The following is a 23,948-nucleotide window of genomic DNA, read 5'->3' on the forward strand; positions in this document are numbered from 1 at the left end:
TAGGATGGAAACACAACATTTGCTTGACTTTGAATTCATCACTCAGGCTGTAGCTTGTTATCATAGGCTAGGCTGGAAGAAAAAAACAGTGGTGCCCTCCAGCTGCCCTTGTGCTCTTCTCCCCAGGTTTTGGTTGCTGCTATAACAGGTGTGTTTCATGACTACTTTGCACTAATGTTAGCATCAAGATACTGACAAAATGCTGTAAATAATCCTGTGTTACAGGAGAAGGGCAAGAAATATTGCTGGGAGAAGGACATCAGTTTAATTTGATTTAGGTATACATGAGCTGGAAAGCAGCAACTCTGCAAGGGGGCCAAATGCATGAACTGTATACTCAGATAATGCCCTTGTCATGTACTGTTTCAGGGAGGTTCATTTGGCCTGCAGGCACATATCTTTGAGGCTTGGCATCTAATTTCAAGGCATCAAGTACTTGTAACCAAGTGTTTGATATTTGATAACATTATGCTGTTTAGTGAATTGTGTTTGCTCTGTGTGTGCTGAGTTGGTGTTGACTGTTAAACATACTTTATGAAAACTCTAAGTCACATTAATGTTAAAGAACTTTATATTTGCATTTTGAATCTGTATTTTTAAGCTTTTATTAAATAAATCTATATGAAGTCTAAGCATCTCAAATACACCTATTTCTTTATAACTGACCTGTGATGATGTTAACATCAGCCTTCTCTTAATGTCTCTCTCCTTGCCTGCAGGTGAAGGTATTGCACAATCAGCTTGTTCTGTTCCACAATGCCATTGCGGCGTACTTTGCTGGCAATCAAAAACAGCTTGAACAGACACTTAAACAGTTCCACATCAAATTGAAAACTCCTGGAGCAGATGCCCCTTCCTGGCTTGAAGAACAGTAATCAGATCATAGAAGAGGACCCAATGTTAACCTAAAAATCTTTAAATCTGAGAATAATTAAGGGTTGGGATGGAAGGACTGTTTTGATTCTTGAATGGACAGCTTTAAATTTTTTCCCCTTTTATAATACTTTTAAACTGAATTTGATAGGAAAGTGGGTGACTTTAGGGAAACCAAAAGTACTTCCTGTAATTTCAAATACAGAACACTCCTTTTGTATGTAAAGGTTGGTGGTTATTTCTGTAACTGGGATGGGGGAGGGAAAGAGGGAGGGGAAACAAAACTATTATAGATTTGCACTGACAAATGATGCTTGTGATTTCTGGTCATTTTGGTGGCTAGTCAAAATATTTCCAAATGGAGGTTTACATGATTTGTACCAACATCTGGTATTTTATAGATGCATATAGAAGACATCTTTAGTAATTTTCATATGAGTTTTGAAAAAAAGAGAAAGTTAAAAGAATATTTTGCAGATGAATAATACAAGGCCTATATGTGATATCTGCATATAAGGCAACACTTGCAGATGGCTCATTGACAAGTGGAATTGCAGCAAATGCCTTTTTAAAATATGTACCTTTCCATCAAAGGGTTAAAACAAACAAACAAAAAAACACTAAAGCAAAAATCACTGTTAGTCTGAGGCTTCTGAGCACACATTTTTGCTTTGCACCAAGTGGTTTGCTAAGTGAGGCCAACCATGAAATGTACTAATTTCATTTAAAATGTTTCTTTCTCTATGAAACAAATGCCGTACTAGCCTTAAATCACAGGTATGTGCCTTTTTATAATATTTTCCACCAGTGTACATAATCTAAGAACCTTTTCATGTAATAGTTCATCAGTTCCCAACAAGGGGAAGGAGACTGTGTAAATGCTGTGTCATTGTACACTTACAGCAAGTTATAGCTTTGGTTAAACTTCATGGACAAGCATGATTTTGAGAGGAAATCAGGCCAGTATGTTTTTTCTGTTTAATTGAAAAGCATACTTCAGTAATGGAAGTAACATGGAGGTCACATTTTTAATTTCTCCATCGTTTCTGTAGTCGTTAAATGTAAAATTATATGTCAATTTTATCATAGACATTTTTAATTCAATATATTGGAGTCCTCATTTGCACATGTTATGTTGCTTTATGTTATGTTAAGTAAAATGAAATACTTCAAATATGTTATTTACAGTGGTGTGGATTGTATGATTTATGTACTGTATGTTCAAACGCCTTTCAGCTGACATTCTTAAAGTTTTCAGTGCTTAACACAATTGTAATGTAACTGTAAATCAAACTTTTTAATCATTCCTCATTAAATTCTTGGCCTGACAGAGCCTTCTTTATGTTTTTATTCTGTCAGAATCTCTTGTAATAGCTCAGTTACGTTTCCCAGAATGTATATCCTATGTGAATTTTGTATTCATATTAAACGTGTTTGCAGTCAAACTTTCTTGACTTGTGATGGTTAAAAGTAGAAGGGAGCTTCTTCAGTGAAAGCCTAGTCCTCTTTTTGTGAGTTGTGTCTACTGCCCAAGAATATTTCATAAAATCATGCTAGGTGGTGACGCTGATTTAGTAATGTGCAATTCAGCTGGAAAGTTAATCCATAGTGAAACAAATCTTTCAATATATGCGGTTCTTGACTTGACCTTCTAAAGGAAGTTTAATTTCATATACAATTCTTATGAAGCCATTGACTTCCATTGTCTCTGAATCCTGGCATATGTGTGGTGTGATGGTGCCAGGAAAGTGAGCTGTGTGACTGTAGGGTTGAGCCAGGAAATGCATTATTGCAGGGATGAAAAATGCAAACCCACTGAGCACAACTGAAGTTTCAGCTTCCAGAACACTATAGGAGAAGGGTATGTAAGGAACATGTGCTCTTGGTTTCTCCCTCAGATTCATGTGTCTCCTGCCTGAGATAGTTGCTGTTCAGAAGTAAGTCACTTGTCAGAAATGCTGAGTGAACTTGAATCTACAGTTGCCTTATGAAAGACTGACCCATGTGGCATTGTGTAACCCTCAAACTTTTGCAATGGCTTAAAACTGCTGGAGTCTCTTCACCTGGAAGAAAAGGTTGGACCAAAGAGATTACTTGCTAAAACCTGTCTGTGTATTGTTTAATACCAGGGGGAAGGAAGAATTAATTTCATTTTGCTCAGCAAAGCAATTGTTCTAATGGGTAGCCTCAGTGAGAAGGGTTCTCTATTCAGCTGATCAGGTTATTAAACTGATAGTAGCCTGCTGTAGTACTGTAACTTTCTTTGTCCCCACTCCAATATGTGTGCTTATGAAATCATTCAAGCTCATATCTCTCATTTAAAATTAGCTTTTTAGATCTAACCAAACTTAGAAACTTGTATCAAGAGATTGTAAGAGACTTCCAAAGCTTCCAATGGGAAGTAATTATGGTTGTCAGGCTTTCTCATGCTTCAAAAAAAGCTTTATAAATACCCTGAGGTTACAATGTGGCCTTTATCTAGGTGGACAGTTGTCCAGATGAGGGTGTTTTTGTTGTTTGTAGAGGAGGCCATACCCACCTAATAGAGACTTGTCTGTGAAAGATTTCATCTGTGTTAACAAATTGTTACATTAATGCGTACAGTGTTGTGAGAGGTTTCTTAGGATGAAGAATTCAAAGCAATTAGTAACATTTTCAGATATGCTGTTGCAGGTGCTGTACCAGAGACTTGAGGAGCTGTTTTGATTCTCAGTGACCATACTGTAAGTTATCTGTAATCCTGGCTTGTTTGAAACTTGTTCCTGCTATTTTGTTCATCTCAATTCCACAAACAGCTTTTTTGCTCTAAAAATGCTCTTTGGCCTACTTCATGCTTTGACAAGCCCCTTACAAAGAACCTTTCTGGTTACAAAATATATCTGTATTTTTATTTGGAAAGAGATCTACACAAGCAGAGTACAGCAACGCACCAGCATCATTAAAGTAACAGCTTTTTTTTTCAATCTTCAGTCAATTGGTTTTCCCAGAACCTTATCTCTAGTCTGTCTGTCCTTTTAAAAATGATTAAAGTAATGTAAAAGGAAAGCTAAATGTTGCTTTTATCTCCATTTTGAACTGAATGGGGGGCATATTTTTATGCTTTGCTTATCTGCTCTTGTTCTTTATTGTGGTGTTACAAGAAGTTTAAGTTATTGTAATTATTCAGCATTCCTCATCTGTGATTATCTTTAGGTTTGGTTTTTTTTTTAGTCTGGTTATCTTTTCCATGTTGCATGCCTGGTGTGAGGGTTGTACTAGTCACAAAAATTTTTATATTAGTCATGACTCTTACCATATTTTGTGGTAGCTCCCACCCGAAATTTACCCAACTACTGGTAGCTAAGTTGTGTGAAATGGAAAGGTTTTATTTTTTTTATTAGAAGTTCTACAGAGGATTTGACTGTTGCTTGGTTTATATTTCTCTCATTTCTTATTGCCTGGCCTTGGCAGTCACTCTTTGACATCTTCGTGCTCTTTCAGGTTGCTTTGGTGTTAAAGTTAGGGACACAAACGAAACAGAGTTTTCTGTGACAGCACTCTTCTTCACCTTACTACACCTATTTTCACCAAAATCCTTCCTCTTCATTTCCATGAGTATTGTGTGGAAAGCAAATGGCCAGGGAGGTGAGGGGTGTTTACATGTTTTTGTCATCATGGCAATAGGTTGAAGTGAGTGAAGGAGGTAACTTACCCTGTAGTGTAGGAGTAGCAAGTAGGATGGCTTGTGCCTGCCTTGGAGAAGAAGGGCATAAATTGATGGAGAAACAGTGGAAAGAGAAAGTGATGTGTTGCTGTTTCCATCCAAGTTCCTGCACTGAGGCACAGAGCAGCAGTGTATGAACCTTGCACTGCAATGGCCTTGGACAGAAAAGCTCAGTCTGTGGTTTGCAAATCCTTTGTTTCCTACAGCTGAAAGCGCTGGCACAGAAGCATTGCCTTTTACACTTCAGCTGTCTTTCTTAAAAAAAAAAAAGAAAAAGTGTAAGGAGGGAGCAGGAGCAGCAACAATTCTGTGCTATCCACTCACTGGTGCATTTCTGTAAAATACTTGTTCTCAGCATGATACGAGCATTCAACTTTTTATAATGGCTGTAGGTGAACAGAACTTTGTTTTCTGAGCAAATACACTCAGTGTCATCTCTTTATGAGAATCAGTTTTAAAGAGAATAGCTACTGGAAGAATGGGAGTATTTGATATCCCAGGAAGAGCAGAAAGAGAGATCAGGAGAATGAGAACTCTTACAAGAGTTCCCTTGTAACATTGGTTGGTAGGACTGAGATGGGTCCCAGTGTGGCTGTCTGATAACATTTCTTAATTAAGTGCAGAGATCAGATATAGAACAGAATAAACCTGAATGAACTTTTTAGTTCAGGTTTTCCCTGTTCTTGCTGTTTATGGCAGCATAAATCCATTGGTTCATTTGGGAGCAGTTCAGCGATCAGCAGTGTGTTCATAGTACTTAACAAATGGTGTGTCCTGCTGTGCTAATTAAATATACATCTTGCTACCTTTTAAAGAATACTAAGGGTTGTAAATTCAAGCACTTAAGAGTTAAATAATACTAGAAATTAGTGTTGCCTGTTCAGTTTTGATTTGCCTTTCTCACATATGCTTATGCACCATGCAGGTTTTATGTGATGGTGGTAATTAATTGCAGGGCTTTGTTTTGAGTGCTTAACTACCCAAGTGCTTAATTTTGAAACCAAATAGAACTTGGTTTTAATGTCTTCGGATTGTCACAATTAGCTTTCTTTCCTGCCTTTGTCCAAACTCTGTAGAACTGAGGGCTTGTAGTGAAGATGATGACACCTTTAGTTTGGGTGGTATACATTGCTTTGTTTCCATCAGATCTGTTTGGTCATTAAATTTGTGTTCAGCCTAAAGAATTAGAAGCTCTTTGTGCTCTGAAGAAAAGCAGAGTTTACAAAAGACAAGGTCATTTTTTTTCTTCTAACAAGAAAAAAGTGCCTTAAAGAAAGTAGCCATCTTGAAAACTCTCTGGAGCGTTTCATGAACTAGAAATCTTAAAAAGTAAAAAATTATTTGGTTTTGTAGTATACCAACTCATCTAAATGCTATCTGTTCCAGGGAGGTGCATTTGTTGTTTATTATAGGTGGGGCTGCTTGATCTACCTATTATTAAAGTTGCCTAATACTTCCTACTGTAAAGACCTGTTTTCAGTTGTTTATAACACAGATTAATTTTAGTCATGTGGGCAGAATATTTGCCTGTTGAGTGTTACATGTTTAGGTGAAAAAAATCAGCTAAAAACTTAAAATTAATTTGCTATCATGTTTTGGAAAAGTTCAGGGAGAACAAACCCACAGGGTGAGGAAGAGTGAAGAGTTTAACTTCACATCCGGACTGGCTGCCAGGTCCTCTTCTGTCCTGTTTGGGTTCTGACTTTTTAATACAATGCCATTATGTAAGTCTCTTGTTTGGCTTGCTCTTTCCGTCTTTTCGAGCGAACATTTGTGCTCATGACTGGCAGCAATGAAAACAAGTCCCTTTGGCTCCAGCACAAGCAGTTACAGTCCAAGCGGCAAAGCGCTTCCTCGCCGATGACCTCAGGGGTGACCTGACACTCTCGAGGAATGTCCATGCTGGCTCAAAGCTGAGTGTGTCCTCTCCAGCTGCTGCTAACCCTGCCAAGCTGAGATGTGTGGTGTGCTGTGATGGGAATTGCCTTTTACTGCAGTTGAACTCTCTTCACTCAGTGAATTTGCAGTTTAAATGACTGGGTTCTGGCATTGCATTCCTTAAATTTTCCTTTTGTTCTACTATTATATTTTTTAATTGAGGTGACTCAAGCAGGCTGTCTTGCCAGACCAGTAAGTCAGATCTCTGGCTGCAGAACTGTGAGCAGGAATGGTGTAAGCTCAGCGACCATGGAGCTGGGCTCCAGGCCTGGGGCCAGAACAGGCCACCTGGTCTCCTGCTCTTCCTCTGGTCCCTGCCTCCCAACCCCTGAGCAGAGGCAACAGAGCAGGTGAGGCACTACACACTCACGTAAGACGTGATTTTGTCCTGCTGCTCCTGCCTTCCTACCCCTGGGCGTGCCAAAGTGTTTTTTCTCTCCCCTGTGCTCAGCTCAGAAGCTCTGGTGGACTTACTAAGCAGGACTCAAAATAACATTTTTTTTCTCTTTCTCCCTCCTTTGTCAGGAAAGGAAGAGTTTCTGTTTCTGCCTTTGGAATTTGCCTTCTTTATAAACTAGTGTTGGGATGTGTGGGCTATTTAGTGACTTGAGTGAGGTTCTTCACCTTTACTTTTCCTGGGCAAATGGCTTTATTTTACAAATAGGATTCAATCTCTCGATAAAATATTTAGAACCATTTGTATTTGTTTGCTGTCTTATCAGTGGATGGTATTTTGGCTTTCAGGCATCCACAACTCAGGTGTGCTGCTGCCTGGAGCGCTGTAACCCAGGGCTGTGATCACATCTTACATTCGTCCGCACTTCTGTCACAGCGGCCGCTTTGGAGACACAAGGGGCCCGTCTTGCCTGCCTGCTTCCCCCTCGCAGGGCTGAGCCGGCGGGCAGCGGCCGGGTGAGGGATGCGGGATGGAGCGAGGGATGCGGGATGGAGTGAAGGATGCGCTGGCTCGGGAGCGTGGGCAGAGGGCGAGAGGCTTCGGCCGTGGAGAGCAGCGCGTTCCTTCCCGCCGGGAGCGCTGCGGGTAGCACCGCTGTCCGACTTCCATGGCAGTAGTTGCCGTGAGTGCGGTAACAGCGTGCAGACAACGACGGACGGGCGTGTGGATGGATCGGCTCAGCCGGAGCTGGCTCAGACCCAGTGCCCCCGGAGGCGCCACTGCGCACCTCCGCTCGCCGCGGCGGCACCGGCGTAGGGCCGCGGGTCGCTCTCCTCCCGCACGGGCGTTCCGGCGGCACGGGCCGGGCAGGGCGATCGCGGCCTCGCCGCCCCGCAGCCCAGCCGCTCCCGGAGCCGCCGCCGTCACCTGCCGCGGCCCCGCCCGGCCGCGCCTGCGCTGCCCCGCCCCGCGCTCGGCGGCGCGGCCGGGCCGGGCGCGATGGGAGGAGGCGGCGGCGGCACCGGACCGGGCTGCGCCGCGTGCTCCCGCGGGCGCGGAGGTGAGCGGGGGGCGCGGGGACCCTCGGGCCGGGCGGGGGCTCCGCGCTGCCGGGGGCGCGGCCGGGCAGCGCAGGGGGGTCGCCGTCCGCCTGCGCGGGTCCTTCTCCGCCTTCCCGGGGCGGCGGAGGGGGAGCGCTCCCGGCGAGACGGGCTCCCCTCCCCGCGGCACCCCGGCTCCGGCCGGCCCTTGCCGCGGCGGGAGAGCCGCTGCCGCCGCTCGTCTCGCTCGGCGGGGCGGGCGCAGTCCCGGGCGCCCCCGGCTTGCTCCGGCGGGGCGAGCGCTGCCCGGCCGCGTCCTGCGGCGACACGGGGTCGGGCCGCTCCCTCCGGGCCGGGGTGCGTCTCGGGGTCCGCCGGGAGCCCCAGGGCAGCGGGGCGCGGTGTTCCCCCGGGTGCAGCCGAGCCGCCAGCGCCCTCCGCGGTGCCCCGTGGCGTCGGTGGAAGGGAATTAGGGAGTAAGGATCGCTGTGGCGGCCCCTGGGTGGTCCCGGCGGCAGGGCCCTCAGGGGCGAGTGGGCACCTCAGGCTGCACCTGCTGCGGGCGGACAGCGCGCCGGGGCTGAGGGCTCAGGGCTGCTCCCCCGGGAGCCCCTTCCCTGCGGCGGGGCGAGCGCGGCACCCGGCAGCCCAAATGAAGAATAGCCCAAATGAAGAATAGCCGCAGTCGATCCCCCGGCCAAGCCCGGAGCTCCCTGCCGGCCCGGGCCGCTGCCCCGCGCGGGATGCCCGGCCCGGCCCGGCCCGGCTGGCAGGACGCGCTGCCCTACCGGGGTTTTGGGATGCGTGAAGCGCTCAAGTGCAAAGTCGCTGTATAGCGTGAGCTGCGTGTTCTTTGTGACCTGCAGGTTTTGGCAGTATCAGTTACCGGCATTTGCAGCTTCCATGTCTGCAGTCAGCAACTAGTTGCTCCCTTTGCCTCTTTGCAGGGCTGTTGTTGAGACATAGACACCCAAATGCTGTGGTTGGGCTCGGCGTTGTTCTCATGAGAACTTGCAGGGCGCTGATACAGAGACGTGGGCAGGGGAGAACAGAAGGTGTGAGTTAAAGGGAGTCTTGTCTTATAGTATGAATTATGAAATGCCCTTCAGTGCATCGTGCACTTTACCTGTTAATTTGTGTATGCAAACACTATCTCTGTCCGTCTCAGTGGCAACTGCCTTTTTTGCAAGAAGCAAATTACTTTAGAGTGTATCTCTTCGTACCTGGGGAGAAAGTTGTCCCCACCCTCTAACTTTTAAATTACATTTCCAAGTTAGATCAGCTTGGCTAAAACAATGAATGAGACAAAGAAATAAAATATTTCTTTTATGCCAAATATGGACACAATTAAAACGTGCAGTAAAGACGTTACTTTTGTGCTTCTTGGGCTGTTTTGGATAACAAACACGCAATAATGAGGTATAATTGCGACACCTTAAACGTTTGTTCTTTGGTCCTTTTTTTTTTTTTCCTTTAATCCTTTGAAAAGTGTGGAGAGGCTCCTTAGGAGTTAAAATTTTGCTTGGCTTCTATTACGCATCCCAGTCCCAGCGTGTTTTGGTAATCTGTAGTTCACAGTTGGAACGGCTGCGTTGTTCTCCACCTCCTCTTGCTGTACTTCCTGCTCAGAGGCACCTGCTGATCCCAGCAAGCAGCCCAGAACCTGTCCTGGCTGCCAGCTTCTCTCATCTCCCACCCACGGTAATGGTGGGAGCCTCCGCTGGGAGCATCTTGGAGCTGCTCCTCCGGAGAGGCAGCATGAGAAGGGAATTTGGACCAGTCTCCTGGTGTCTGGTAACTCGAGACAGCCATCCTCTTACAAGCAGGTGACCTCTGTCACCTGGATCGTGCTTATCTGTCAGAAAACAAAGCTGAATGCCAGCCTTTATGCTGTGCCTTTCCTTTCGTGCCTTCCTTCCAAATGGTGATTCCTCCCCTTTCCTGGTTCTGGCTGACTGTTACCTCATCTGAAGTAGTACCGTGCTTGTTGGCTTGAAAACAGTTTTTCCTGTTCTATCTATCTATCTTTACATCTAGGTTGGGATGTTTTCTTCCCCGTGCCTTCTCCACTCCTTTCACTAGGAGTGTCCCTCATCTAGCTCAGAAGCAGTCAGGTCTGAGATCAGTCGTTTTCCACTCTTGTGCGCTAGTGCTGGGATTCTGATGATTCATTGCCTACAACTTCGTTCCATTAGGATTTGATCCTGTGTTTCCTAAAGCATATAGATTTACTGAAAGTTTCAAAATGAGAAAATGAGTTTCTTGAACATTGCCTGGGGCATGGTCGGTCAGTCTGTCAGTCTGTCTGTCTCTTCTTTCTTTCTTTTTTTTTTTTTTTTTTTTGGTGACTGTGTGGGAACCCAAGTTAGAAAAGAATAATGTTGCATAGTGCATTGTGATGGTGGAAAACTAGCTAATACATTTTTCATTTTTAAATAAGTAGTAGGGAGGAAAAGTGTTTTTCCTAGTTGAGTATTTCTTTAAATTAATGCAACACTTAATTGCTTTGAGTGGTTAATCTCTTTCCACCACCTTGCACCTGCTTTTTTATGCCTCTCTGCTTCTATGATCATGAACTTGGGAAAAGAGGCGTGAATATACAGAGCCCTGTAATAGCAGCTGGGTATTAATGCTGACTTAAATTTGAAACACTCTATCCTGATCCACTTTCTTTGTAGTTTCTCTCCTTTTTACCATGCCACTAAAATATTTTCCTACATTCCTGTGATTTAGACCTCACACTGGTTTTTATATACATTTTCTATTCCTGTAAACATCCAGATAATGTAAGGTATAAGATTAGAAAATCTGAAGTAAGAGAGAGGAGTTCATTACTACCTGTGTATGCTTTTGAGAAGAAAAGGTACAGTGGATGATTTTGTGTCATTTTCCATTGACTTCAATGAAGCTGTGAGTGGCTGAGTCCTTGCAGACCAGGAGAGAATTTGCCCTAAGGCTTGTTTCTGTGACTTGGGTCTATTTGTTCAGGTACAGTCTAGTGATGGATCTCTGGCGAAAATAGTGAGCTTTTTTCATCACTGTTACACAATGTCAAATTGATCTGGGTTGCTATTAGCTCCATGTGAACCCTGCTGAAGAGGCATACCACGAAGTCAGTGCCAAATTTCTGATTTGATGTTGTTCTTGTGCCAGTGCATTACTTCAGCTTTTTTCTATTGAGTTTTCCTGAGAATGATTTTTGCTCAGGGGCTGTCTGTCTCCTATGTAAGTTTTTATTGTGTGGCATCTTTGATTTTTTTTAGTTTTTGTTTTTAGATAGCTTCCAAATTTCCATGAAATCATGAGATTCCTCATTGGGCTGTATTTGAAACACTTTAATTTGTTTTCTCTGTGACTTATGAATTAAATCTGTTTCAAGAGATTTGGCTTACCAAAATAGTGGGTTTTGTGGAAGTCGTGCTCTTACTTCAAAGTTTACTGTCAATAACAGCATTTTCATTTAAAAGTTGACTGGTTAAGAAAAATGCTAAAAACCATTGTGATTCCTGTTGTTTCATGAGATAATCTAGAGGTGAAAACTTTCCTAAGTATTTGAAGCTTTGCATATGTACAATGCTTAGGATGTGTAGGGTTCTGTTCCTATCAGCTTCTCTGTCCTTTCTCTCTCTCTGTCATTGAACTGGCTCTGTTAACCTAGATGCTGAAGTGAATTATAAAGGGCAGCTTAATCAAACTGATCTTTCTTCTCTGAGTGTATTTCTGGAGATAGTGTAGCCAGACCAGTAATGCTGTAAGTTCATGCTCAGTGAACACAGAGGCTTCAGGGACTGCAGACTGTTCTTGCCCTTATTGACAATTGTGTGAAAAATACAAAGGCAGAAAAAGTAGTGCATTAGGGTAGATTGTTAAATCATCAGCATATTGTTAGCTATTTTATTGCAATTTGGATTTGAACCATGAATTCAAAGGATTCAAACAGGGTCTGTTTGATACAGTTAATCCACTACCATAGTAAGTACTTACATCTTCTAACTGTGTGCAGTCAACTTTAAAAGCATATTTGAAATTAGGAGTGGAATAGCATTTGTTTTAATAATTTGAGATAAACACATTCTCTCACAAAATTGCACTAAACTGAGATTAATAGGTAGTTTTGGTACCTACTGTGGGTGATTTAAGAGGTATTCTTATTTTTATATATGTCCTTGAAATCTAGGCACCTAAAGCTGTTTGAAATCTTGGTGTGGATAAATACACAATTTCCCTGTGAAAGACTTTTGATTCACTAAATTTCCCTTCTGGACTGAAAACTTGATAGCTGTTGTACCTTAGCTGTTGTACCTTAGTTTTGGTGTCTTTTCAGTGTGAGGGACAATGTCCAGTGTCTGTGATCTGAGTCTCCCTATTGTCCTTTGTCACAGGTTGCAGAGATGGTTCAGTCCCCTCTTGTGCTGCTGCTGCTGGCAGATAGGGTTTGAGAGGGCGTGATTCCAGTGGCTGCCGAGCTGACTGTTCAATGTTTCAAACCCATCCAAGGAAGTGACACTCTCCTCTTCGGGGAGGCTGTAAAATGCATGTTATGAATTGTCTCTCCTTGGTCAATGATAAAGAAAATGGGGCTCTTCCAGTTGCAACGGGATTAATGAGCGAGGATCCGACGCCTCAACTTTCTCAGCCTGCAGCATCACCACCTCCTGTGCCATGTCCCCTCACAGGGGCTCCCCCAGCCCCTCCGCTCCCCCCGGGAGTGCCACCCCCACCACCACCCCCTCCTCCACTGCCTGGCCCCAGCATACCTCTGCCTCCACAGCTGGTAAATGGACATGACAGCCATGGCAAAAAAAAACGAATGCGGAGCTTTTTCTGGAAAACTATCCCTGAAGAACAAGTCCGTGGTAAAAACAATATCTGGACAATTGCTGCAAGACCGCAGTATCAGATTGATACAAAGACAATTGAGGAACTTTTTGGGCAGCAGGAAGAAGTCAAGCCCCAGGACTCCCGAAACCGATCTTTAAAGTCTTCGTTTAAAGAGACTAAAGAGGAGGTAAGAATTAAAGTAAAACCTATTTTTTTACATAATGCTGTAGGAGTTGATGTGAATTCTGCCTCGCCTTTGTCTCTTCTCTGTCATGTTTCATCCTTACGGCAAATTTGTCTTGATTCAAAGGAGGGGGGAATGATGGGAAACATAAACTCTTTGTTCTTAGTGGCACATATTTGTTTTTCAAAGAGCTAACTGTGTTTTATTATTTTAACTTGCTAAGTGCTGTGATTTGATCACCTGTTAAAATAAATATGAATAAGTGAAGAGAGCTGAAAGCATCTGTATTTACTCATGTTGGATAGCCCTTGAGTTTCCAGTGTGGAACACAATTGTATTGTCTCTTCAGCTCTTCCTCTATGTGTGTGATGCGAACAAGGTGTTGTACATTCAAACATGTATCAGGCAGGAGAGAAGAGAGTCCTGTTTGTAGGGGTTAATGCTGTATATGCCCACAGTATCATAGAGACATCAGGAAGGGAAGTACCAGTGTGACAGCAAGGATATAGAACATAATACAGTGATAAGGGTATTGGTTATTTTATAATTTTGAAGTTTCCACTTTCATAAACATGACTTTCTTGCTAAGGAAAACTTTATTTCATCTACCCTACTTTTTCTGGACATGAAGATAACCTTCCAAGAAGGGCTGAAGATTGCCACTGATTTCCGTTCTGGTGGCAAGGAGTACTCTAAACCAAGTAGTCTCAGGTTCAGACACTCTCCAGGGAACTGATAAGTAGCTTTTCTAGTTCTTAAATCCTCATTTATAGACAGCCTCTTCGTGAAGCCTGAATTGAATTGTCTCAAGTTATCTTTCTCTGAAGTAATTGGAGGGCTGAAATGCAGATTTAATCACTGGTGTGTGTCTACATACATGTTAGCTTGTAAACAAAATACAGGGGGCACAGGGTTAAGAGATGTAACAATGCATCAGTTTTTAGTGGGAAAATAGGGACATGAAGTTGCTGATACCTGGCTGGATTCAGGAGATGTCAAAATAAGATCAGGAGGGACAAGATGAGAAACCAATGCACTGATAGCATTCATGGTGTATGTATTGAAGTTAAAGGTATAAAATGGCATGTGAATTTCAGGCTCTGACACCCTGACATCGGGAAGTAGTAATTGGGGCCATCATCAGAGGTAGTCATTAACCTAGTGCTGTTTTCAGGCTATGTTCATCTTTGAATCAGGAGTGTAGTGAGTGGACTTCCTGTGCTGTGTACAGGTGTACAGAGGTCCTGTGTTTCCTCAGAAGCTCCCCCTTTCAGGATTGCTGTGTGATAAAGATGTAGTTCTAGTAAACATTACAAGGAGTTTCCTAAACTGATTGTGGCCCATAGTGTGCAGTAGGTGGGTCACAGAAAACCCCAGTGTGCTCCAGAACTCATGCAATGGTAGAGATTAAAATCGGAGGCCTGCAAAACTAGGGATTCTCCAAGATACAGTGCCTTGGAAACAAAGCCCTGCTTTGCTTAAAGTTAGTGCTTTTGTGTGTCTGTCTGTAGCTGACATGGTGGTGCAGTGCATTTGCACTGCTTGATGCCTGTGCACCCTGGTTCAGGGCTCCCACGGTGGCTTTGCACGTGGCAGGTGGTGAGGCAACAGGACTTGCCTCTCAGTGATGCCACTTAAGTGACAAACTGTTCAACTCGCTCACTGAGCTTTGTCAGGCATGCTGCAGCAGTGTGTCAGACAGTGGCAAGCAATTTCTTATGTGTTAATGGACTTTGCAGTCCTATCTGCTTAGCAAGGAGGGACGGAGATAATCCCGAGGAGCTGTGTGTTATTGGAAGTGCGGAAGTACAGATGCGCAGCAGCTCACGTGCTTCGCCCTACTGCAGGCATGGCTCAGCAGGGGTTGGAGATGGGAGGCACAGGCCTTGTTTGTGACTCCTGCTGCTGGTGCTGTCAGCTGCCATCGCATACTGTAATGTGGGACGGCTATCCTCAGCTCCCTCTGGTAAAATCTACAGAGGCTGACTGAGCTGGGGGCAGGCTGAGGTGTGCAGCATCAGTGTGATCTTGTGGAGAGCGTGTTCGTGTGGGGCTGAGGGAACTCTAGTTCTGTTTGTGGCTGTGTGGCTGCCCAGCAGGGACAGGTGGACAAGACATTTTGTGTTTGAGTGCCTCTGTTCCTTTTGTATAAAACACAGTTGATTTTAGACAGTGCTTTATTGTCTAGCAATGAAAAACGTTCTTTGAAGTTTACATAGTGGAATTAGCCTAGTTGGCATAGTATATCAGCAATGAATTTTCAAGATAGCTTCAAGTGCATAAACTCAACTTTTGCTTAGATCCAAATCTGAAAGAAGCAGCATGTGTCCGAAGTGCTGTACAGAAGTGCACAGCCAGAGAATGCTCTGTTGTCACTGTGGGGCTCCTCTTGGTGCAGTGGTGTAGCTTCAGTGGATGTGGTAAAGAGTTACTCTTCAGCCAGTGTTGAGGACACTGCTCCAGGGACTATGGAGGAGTTTTGGGGTTTCATCCCTTTGCCAGAGATCACTGTTGATTATGAAATAATGAGCAGTTTTGGTAAAAGTTCTACACATGTAGGAGCTCACAACACTGCATGTCCTTTTAATTCCTCACTCAACAGTGAGTTATACAGGGAATTTAGATGTAGCATCATCATTGTAACAGAAGTCCCTTTTGAGGTTTGAGTCAAACTCCTACAGCAAATGCTTTCCTTTTTGTAAACAATCCCTCACTGAACCCTTAGGAGATTAATTAACATGTTTCCTTGAGTAAAGGCTTAATTTGCCCTATGGTTCCATGTAATTTGAGCCTCTGAAAAATAGGGGGTGTAGAGTTAAGTTTACACGCCAATTTACTTTCCCCATCCTTCAGTGGTGTCCCAGTGTGGCACAACAGGCACTCACCCAGGCTTATAGTTAGCCTGGCAGCGGAATGGGCAGAACAGCTTCTTGTCAGCCAGAGGAACTGGTCTTGCTTTCTCCTTCAAACTGTGCCTCTGCCTCCTCCCTCACCTCACCCCATCTGTCTGCTGGCTATGGACAGATATTGGTTAATAGTATTCTATTAGATATTGCACGCTCTGTAAACATGTTTAAGTAAGCAACTCAGCAGAGTACTGTGGGGTTCTTCATTTGTTTTCCACTGGAGTAGTTTTCTGTGCTTTCAGTGAGTTTTGATGACTGTGAAAGGGTGCAGTGAATTTTAGCACCTGTGCAAGGGGCTAGCGAGAGGAGAAGGAAGATGGAGGGAGTGAACAGGATCTCTCTTGTCCCCTCTCCTAGACATGCCCTCTCTCTGTTTTCTCTGTGCTGGCTCTGATGCTCATTCCACCTTCTTGAGAGCTGATTCAACCTGTTAATCCAGCAAAGAACTAACAGCAAGAACCAAATGAGATGAGTACGAGTGCCTGCCTAAGGGAGACAGCAGGCTAGGAACGTGACAAGGGAGGATGACACGGAGTGGGACAGCCCTTTAGTAAGCTGCTAGGTTCACTCTGCTGCACCATGACTCCAGGCATGGAGTGATTGGTAGTGTGTTGTAATGTGAAGTGGAAGCTGAAACAGGAAGTTATTTATATCCTTCCTAACCTTCAGCACCAAGCCTGAGCCACCAGGCTGTTCCATGCTTGCTGTAATTTGTAAACTGTATCCCACCATGTGAAACCCCATTGTTTTTATGCAAAGAATATCTACAATGTTTCTTTTTTACCAATCTGTTACAAATCCATTTTGTCATGTTTCTGTTCCTCATTGATGATTTCATGGCAAGAAACTCCTGTTGCATTTCTCCAGTCACTACAAAGTCAGTTTTGATACGGGTCTTTTTGTGTCTCCCAGATCACTCCTCTGAATCTTTTGTCCTGGTTGCAAATTTGTTTTGGGGTTCAGGTAGATATCCTCTTATCCTCTTACCATCAACACAACTTCACCGTGGCACTCAGGCTAATTTTGCCCTTCTCATAGTACCTTGAAAACAGTGAATATTTCTGTGGTGGATTAATATTTGTCAAACTGAGGCCTGTTACTGTGTGATCTGTGCCTGCTGCAGATTTTGGAAATATGCTGGCTTGAATACTCTGGTGATGAAAAGTGGATTCATGAGTGAATTGCTGTCCTTGGTTAGAGATTGCACTGTTCATGAAGCAGAGGTGGCAAGTGTGTGACATGTGATGCTGTGCATTGGACGGCAATGTGCAGGTATTGAGATGGTGGAAAGTGTCTGAGAGAATTGTAGTATTTCCAGCTTCAGAGAGTAGAAGATGAGAATGGAAAAAAACTCTCCTGAATTTATCTAAAGTAAGTAATAAGAAACCATATGAGAGGTTTTTTTGCTATAGAGAATCTCATTGAGACTAGGGATGCCTGTTCTCAATTCTCAATTACACTCCAGTGTAACTTTTTGAGTCAAGAAGTCCAGGGGTATTGCTGGTGGACAGCATTTTAAAAGCTCTTTGGGTAGCAAACAGGGACCTGAAATGTGCTGTGCCGGCAGCAATGTTGACAGCGTGTGTGAACAGAAGACAGGAGCAGACTGAGCAGAATTTAGAAAAAGCTGCCATAATGTTTAAAGGGTAAAAAGCAACAGCAGACAGTGCTCTGCATGAACAAAATCCAATGAAATCTCAGTGGAGAAGAGTAGACATTGTGAACAGATGTTCAGGCTGAGGTTATGGATCTAATATGCAACTGAATGTGAGGTGGAAGATAGTGTATTTGTATGCAAGGAGTAGGAACTTGTATTTATGGAGTATCTGCCAGGTTCCCCTTCTCTCCTCCTTGTGCTCCCATCTGGAAACTCCCTGAAGGTAGTTATGTAATGACAGCGTTTTTGAACACTTTTGATAAGCTTGAAGTAGACACCAAGCAAAGAGTGACCAAAACCAGACTTGTTCTGATTGTGTGCTTAAACAAGAAATCAGAGAAAAAACAAGAGTATAGTCATATACAGAACAAGAAGTGTGTGTAAAATCCTGGTACTTAAGAACAGCTATGACATTTTTATGTTGTGCTGATTAGATAAATGCAGTTGTATATGTTGCTATCTGTTGTTTTTCTTCAAGGGAAGATATTTTAAAAAATGCTCTGTTTGAGATTGTACTGTAAGTCTGAGTTGTGCCATGGGAAACAAAGGTTTATTCAGCTGACGATCAGTCTTCATGTAACAGTTACTGACTGTGGTTTAAAAAATGTACACAAGATTAACTCTGAATATGCTTAAAAACCCCAAACAAACCAAAAGCCAAATGAAGGTAAAGCTTATCGGCTTAAACTAGTACAGAGAAATCAGAGAATTAGGGGTGACTGGAGCAATTGGAGACTGGAGCTACAGTTAGAGAGGTCAGTGAGAGGTCCCTGCAGTAAAACATTTGAAAAAGATTAGATACTGCAGGGGGAGAGATAGTTGAACCTGTCCTGTGTTAAGGGGCTTTTCCTTAATGATCTGTTGGGGGCCTCTCCACTCTTAAGATAACAGGCAAATAAACCACAATCTGTCCCCTTATCTCTGTATATGCTAAAACTGAAGGGCTTCAGGCTACCAATCATCTAATTAAAACTAATATCCTGATATTTCCTGTGTTTTCTAGTCTTTGCTGTTTTCCGAAGAGAGGAAATTCCAGAATTTCAGAAAACTTTTCAATATGATTAACTATTTTCAGCAGATGAGGAGGCTGTCTCCTGCGTGCATGTTGAGGATAGCCCATTAATCATACCTGTATTTTCACTGTCACCAGCTGACTGCAGGCTAATTCAATTTAGTGGCAATGCCAATGTTGCATTTATATATCTACTTCTAATCTGAGCACTGTCACAAAGGTCGAGATGACTTTCCAGTTGTCAAAACCACAAACAGCATGTGAGTCCAAGAGTAGTCTTGAACATCTGTGTGTACTGAGCTCTTTTATGGTAGCAGTCAGGTGGAACTGTTAAGGTGAAACAATTCTCTTGTCCTTGTAAATCTCATGACTTTTGTAGCTGTTATCACCAAAATAGCTGTGGTAACATTTTAACCTTCAGGACATGATTGGCTAAAGCAGGGCAAACCTCTCAGATTTAAACTTGTATGCTGTTACAGGAAGAAAAGCTAGTATAAAAGAGGCACTTTGATTTAATTTTTTTTTTTTACAAAATCAGGGGAAAATATTGTGGGGTGTTTTTTTTTCCCTCTGCCTAATCTTTAGAATTGTACATGTAAGATGATACAGCAAATCAACTTTGAAATACAAAGCTGGGAGAGATTGTTATTTTATCATGGATTTCTGTTTGCTTTTAGGTAAAGCAAACAGATTGGAACATTATCTGTTTCAGGGTTTGATTCAAGATCAATTTACTTATCTTCCCCTGAATCAGTGTGGCTGTTGGTATGAATTAAATCAGTTGTACACCTGACCTCTGCTTAAAAATCCCACTTCACATTTGTCACAAAGTCTCAGATTTTACATGGGTTTTGAAGTGTGGTGTTCACTAACTGTGGGGCCTTCAAATGCAATAGTGTATTACCTGATAAGCAATATTTTGCAGATGCACGGTTATGGAATAAGCAAGAAGAATGTTTTTACTTTGTAATGAAATGGAAATATTGATTCCTTCCTTCCTTCCTCGTGTGTTGCTATGGAATTTTTTGCTTCACTTGGAAAAAGGTGATGACTGTGCTATATATTTCCCTGGTGAAAACTAGTTTTGTAGTATATGAGCTTTGTTGATAAGAAGTGACTGTATATTCATTTGGCCTGTGATTTGGTGGCAACTGCAAACGGTTATCTATAGCAATTTAAGAAATTATATGCATTATATGCTATTTTCTTCAGTACTGTTAGATTAATCTCTCTTGTTTTCTCTCTCAGGTTTCTATTTTGGATGCAAAAAGAAGTATGAACATTGGGATATTTCTCAAACAATTCAAAAAGTAAGAATTCTTTGTAGTTCTCATAAAATATATATATTGTGCTCTGTTCCTTGTGGAGTTTGCAGTTTTATGCAGTTTTGTCAAAAGTAATTTGACATAATTTGTTTTCTAGTATGTTTAGTTTTGAGTACCTTTATGACTTAGCATCAAACATTTAGTTTGCTGATGTTAAGCAGTTGAAATGAGTTTTCAGGTATGGTTCAGGAAAGCCCTTTTACCTCACACAACACTGCATGTGAACTGCCTTTCACTGGCTTCCTCACTTTATAAACAACTAGAAAGGGACAATGTGACAAACGTTTTTAAGAGCCAGCTGTTTCAATGCTATCCGTATTCATTGATAATGTTGCCCTTCAGTAAAGGCATCACTGAAAATGGGGTTAGATCAGTGCTGCTGTGGACACTGATGCATCCACAACTTCTTTATAACTCTATTGAGTAGCCCAGGCCTGTTTTTTTTTTCAATCTGTGTAACTATTCACCCTGCAAGTGTGAGAAATGTGTATGCTCAATTGTTTTTTCAAGGTCTGCTGAATCCATCATTGAAGATATTTATCATGGAAGAAGTCAGCCCTATGATTCTGAACTGCTACATGAATTTCTTAAATTATTACCAGAAGCAGAGGAGGTAAATAATGGTTTTACATGGAACTTAATTTTTGTAGAGTACTGCTGACTGGGATTCCAACATGAAGGTCTGTAAAAGAGGAATCCCAATACCTTCCTGAGGCCAGGGGATAGGAAACCACTGAGTACAAATGTTTAGTCGTCATTTGGCATGTGGTATTGAGGTCTCAGTGTAGTCATTCCCTTCACATCAAGTAATTTCACCTGCTTTTAAGGAGTTGATAAGACGTTTTTTGTTTTTATGGTGTCCCTTTTGTCCCATAGATGGCAAGACCTGGAACCTTCCTGTGTGCAGATAGCTCTCTCTGGGGAGGTCAGAAAATTCATAATCAAAATATATTCTAAGCAAACAAATTTCACTTCTTTGGCACCTGCCTCATGCTTTCCCATTGCGTTACCTGCAAGTTTAATATTGGTAGCCCTGTGCTACTGCCTTTTTGCCTTCTGGTTCACTGCCTGCATGGTGCATCTGGGACCTCTCTGTTCCTGGGCCTGGTCATGGGGTTTCAACAGGGCACAAAGGCAGCTCCAATGTGCAGCACCCATGGAATTTGCTAACATGGCTTGCTGCTCAAAGGAGACGTGTTAGAAGGCACAGAATTACCAGCAGTACCTTCTCAGTGTTCCTGTGATCACCATACGACCAATAGACAAGAGCAGCTTTCTCCCCTCCTAGTCCCAAACTTCAAGTCTATGCACATGATTAAAGAGGTGAAGCTTCATCAACTGACCTGAGAGCCCTGCTTAATGATGTACAGTTCCTTGCCTGCTCACTATTGGCACTGACCCATTTGTATGTACTTGAGAGAAATGTAAACCACAAACCTGACAAAATTAGCATTAGAATTGCTTGAGTGCTTCACATCAAAGTGAGTGGCTGAAACTTGGGAAATTGCTAAGTTAAGGTCCACATACAGATCAACCTCAACTCACATGCTTTACCACTTCAAGGTCATACTGTCAAAGCATTTTGTTTCCTCTGTGCAGCAGCAAATCTCAGATCCAGTCATGAGTAGAACATGTTAGAGCCTTTTGCTGTCAAATTTATGACCCTAAATTGGGCTGCCTTTGCAGAGAATCTTGTAAAAATCGTTTTACATTGTTATAGTTCAATAATATGTTGCTTAGAGTTGGGGGGGAGGATATCAACAAGTTGAAATGTAATTAATAAAAAAAAAGTAGGTGACAGTAGTTCTGGGACCTCAAAACTATTCCCTCTTCCCTCTTTGTTTGCATTTTAGTACATATTTCATTATATAAACAGAATTTATCTCCTTCCTCTGAAAGTCAGACAGAGGAGAACAGTAGAGTACTAACTTGAAAGAGAGTGACTCCTTGTTAACTTTGTATAGTCAGAAAATTAGACTGAAAGTATTTTTTTCTTCTTTTCCTCTTTCTGGCCTAGATCTTGGTTGTTATTTTATGACAAGTAGAAAATCTTTCAGCTAGTGTAGTCTGTGTTATATAACTGTTGTCATTCAGCTCGAATTGTAATGTAAGTTGTTGAATTTTACCAATTTTGTCTTCAATGCCCAATTAGATGTGTTAGCTACCCAATAGGTACTGCGAAGAGTGAAAAGATGTGTTTATTTATTTGACAACAGATTTGACAACAGGCCTGTCCCTCAAGATAGTGGGGCCAGAGAACTTAAGAAGTGCTTTTAAGGAGTTGCTCGAGAAATTAATAGAAGATATTCTATGATTAAGAAAAGTATTAGAAATTAAGGACATCAGACATGAGATTTGTTGCTTCCCAAGGGAAGGCTGGAAAGAGGCTACTTTCCAGTGTGCAGGTGTTTGTATGTATTTAATTAATCCATGCATCAGAAAAAGGAATTACTTGCTTTCTCTTTGCTGTTCTTCTCATAATTGTTTAACTTTTTGGATTTTTTCCCCTTGAGAGCTGGGTGGGTGGTGGCAGGCAAGACAGGGAGAAAATCCTGAATGTAAGAGACTGATGCTTCTGCTGGTATGGAAAAACATTTCCATGCCTTCACATCTTCATGCTTGATGTGGTCAAGGAATAAGTGGGTCCAGTAATTAATTTACCACAGTGGGTCCTAAAATTTTAGTGTAGGCAGTTTAAAAAATTGATTCTTTTTAGGAGCCTCAGAGCTTTTTTTTTCTTCTTCTTTTTCACCATTTTTTCCCTAAATGTATGTTCATTGTTCTCCTGCTATGTTCCCATACATTTTCTTATTGTCTGCCTCCTAGTCTGAATACTTGTCTCCTAGAATAGTGATTCACCATTTGCTAAGGGAAAGGCATCAGAAACTTACAGCCCCACATACAAATAATCCAGAATTGCTAGAGAGACCAGGTGAAGTGGTGTTATTTGTTCTGCTGTTCCCTCTGCTGTCTCATGCTCCCTAATTTCTTTTTGTCATATCACATGAGATAGCTTTGGCAAGCTGTCATCCCATTGGCCTGTCCTTGCACAATGTTGCACCCATCCTCAGCAAGGATTCCCTGGGATTGCCCTTTTGATACTTCCTGTTCTCCTAAAGACCTGCTTTGTTGTTGTAGGAGTTGGGAATTACTCTGAGCAGAGACTTAAGCAGTCAGATTCTAAAAGTTAGTGGCTATTCAGTTACCAGGGCAGACTGTCTCGGTGTAACCATGGGTGAGCTTCTGCAGTTCCTCTTTGTATGCTCTTTTCAGCAGCTCAGGTATTTACAGTTGCATTTGCCAGATTTCTTGCAAGCTGGAATGAGAACCAAGTACTGTCTGCTAGGCTTGTGCTCTGCACCAGTAACTGTGCTTTGAGACATCTTCTGCTTTTTCTTTTCTGTTTCACCATAAGTCCTTAGTCTGTAAAAGTGAAAGGAGGGAGAGAAATGCCATTCCAGGTCATAGCTGTAGAAGGGGACTATTTTGTTTCTTCTTTTTTACCAAGAAGTGTAAGTTTACAGTTTACCTAGTGGGAATAAACACCAGCTTTGCACTCCAATCTTATCTTATCTAGAAATGTTGTGATATACAGTCACATTACCTGAATATGCCCCTGCTCACTTTTTTGACATTTGTGACATATTTTAGATCATTTCAGTTCATAGTACTCAGGCATCTGATGGTATTCCAGCTTTTTGACGATGGAGACTGGGTACTTGGGCTAACAAATACATTTAACATCTGTTGTCTTTAAAACTATTCTATTTGCAGTATTGCAATTTGGCAACTCTATTTACATGCAGGAATAGGTATCAGTACTACTAATTTTCTAGTTTTATTCTATGAAAAATCCCGAGAGCTATCAAAGCTGTTGAGATTTTTGCATGTGAATGGCAGATACTGGCTCTTTACTGAATGTTTTTCTCAAACTGAATAAGGCTATTATTGAAATATTGGCACTCCTGTGAAGTCTTTCCTACAGCTGAAAACGTTTGGGTATTTTCAAATGTTTAATTTGAAAAACTTGGCAAATATGTGAAGCTGGCCATCATGGAGCTTGCTGCAAGGTTCCACTCAACATCTTGTTCG

The 23,948-nt window shown here is 42.5% G+C and overlaps 2 protein-coding genes across 7 annotated transcripts in view; both read left to right on the top strand.

Annotated features, from left to right (window-relative positions):
• The window catches only part of ARFIP1 (ARF interacting protein 1), a 40,126-nt gene extending 37,808 nt beyond the window's left edge, over positions 1–2,318 (top strand). For all 6 annotated transcript variants that reach the window (XM_085058515.1, XM_085058516.1, XM_085058519.1 and 3 more), the window contains one exon: positions 720–2,318. In XM_085058515.1, the coding sequence (XP_084914641.1) occupies positions 720–875 (156 nt within the window). In that variant the 3' untranslated portion in view covers positions 876–2,318. The remainder of the gene's footprint in view (positions 1–719) is intronic.
• A 5,553-nt stretch (positions 2,319–7,871) lies between these two features.
• FHDC1 (FH2 domain containing 1) overlaps positions 7,872–23,948 on the top strand; it is a 37,099-nt gene continuing 21,022 nt past the window's right edge. The window contains exons 1-4 of the mRNA XM_085058521.1: positions 7,872–7,971; positions 12,334–12,959; positions 19,780–19,841; positions 20,367–20,469. Coding sequence (XP_084914647.1) covers positions 12,483–12,959; positions 19,780–19,841; positions 20,367–20,469 — 642 coding nt within the window. The 5' untranslated portion in view covers positions 7,872–7,971; positions 12,334–12,482. The remainder of the gene's footprint in view (positions 7,972–12,333; positions 12,960–19,779; positions 19,842–20,366; positions 20,470–23,948) is intronic.

The sequence above is a fragment of the Lichenostomus cassidix genome, chromosome 4, assembly GCF_008360975.1.
Source record: "Lichenostomus cassidix isolate B80296 chromosome 4, HeHo_3.0, whole genome shotgun sequence".
NCBI classification, from domain to species: Eukaryota; Metazoa; Chordata; class Aves; order Passeriformes; family Meliphagidae; genus Lichenostomus; species Lichenostomus cassidix.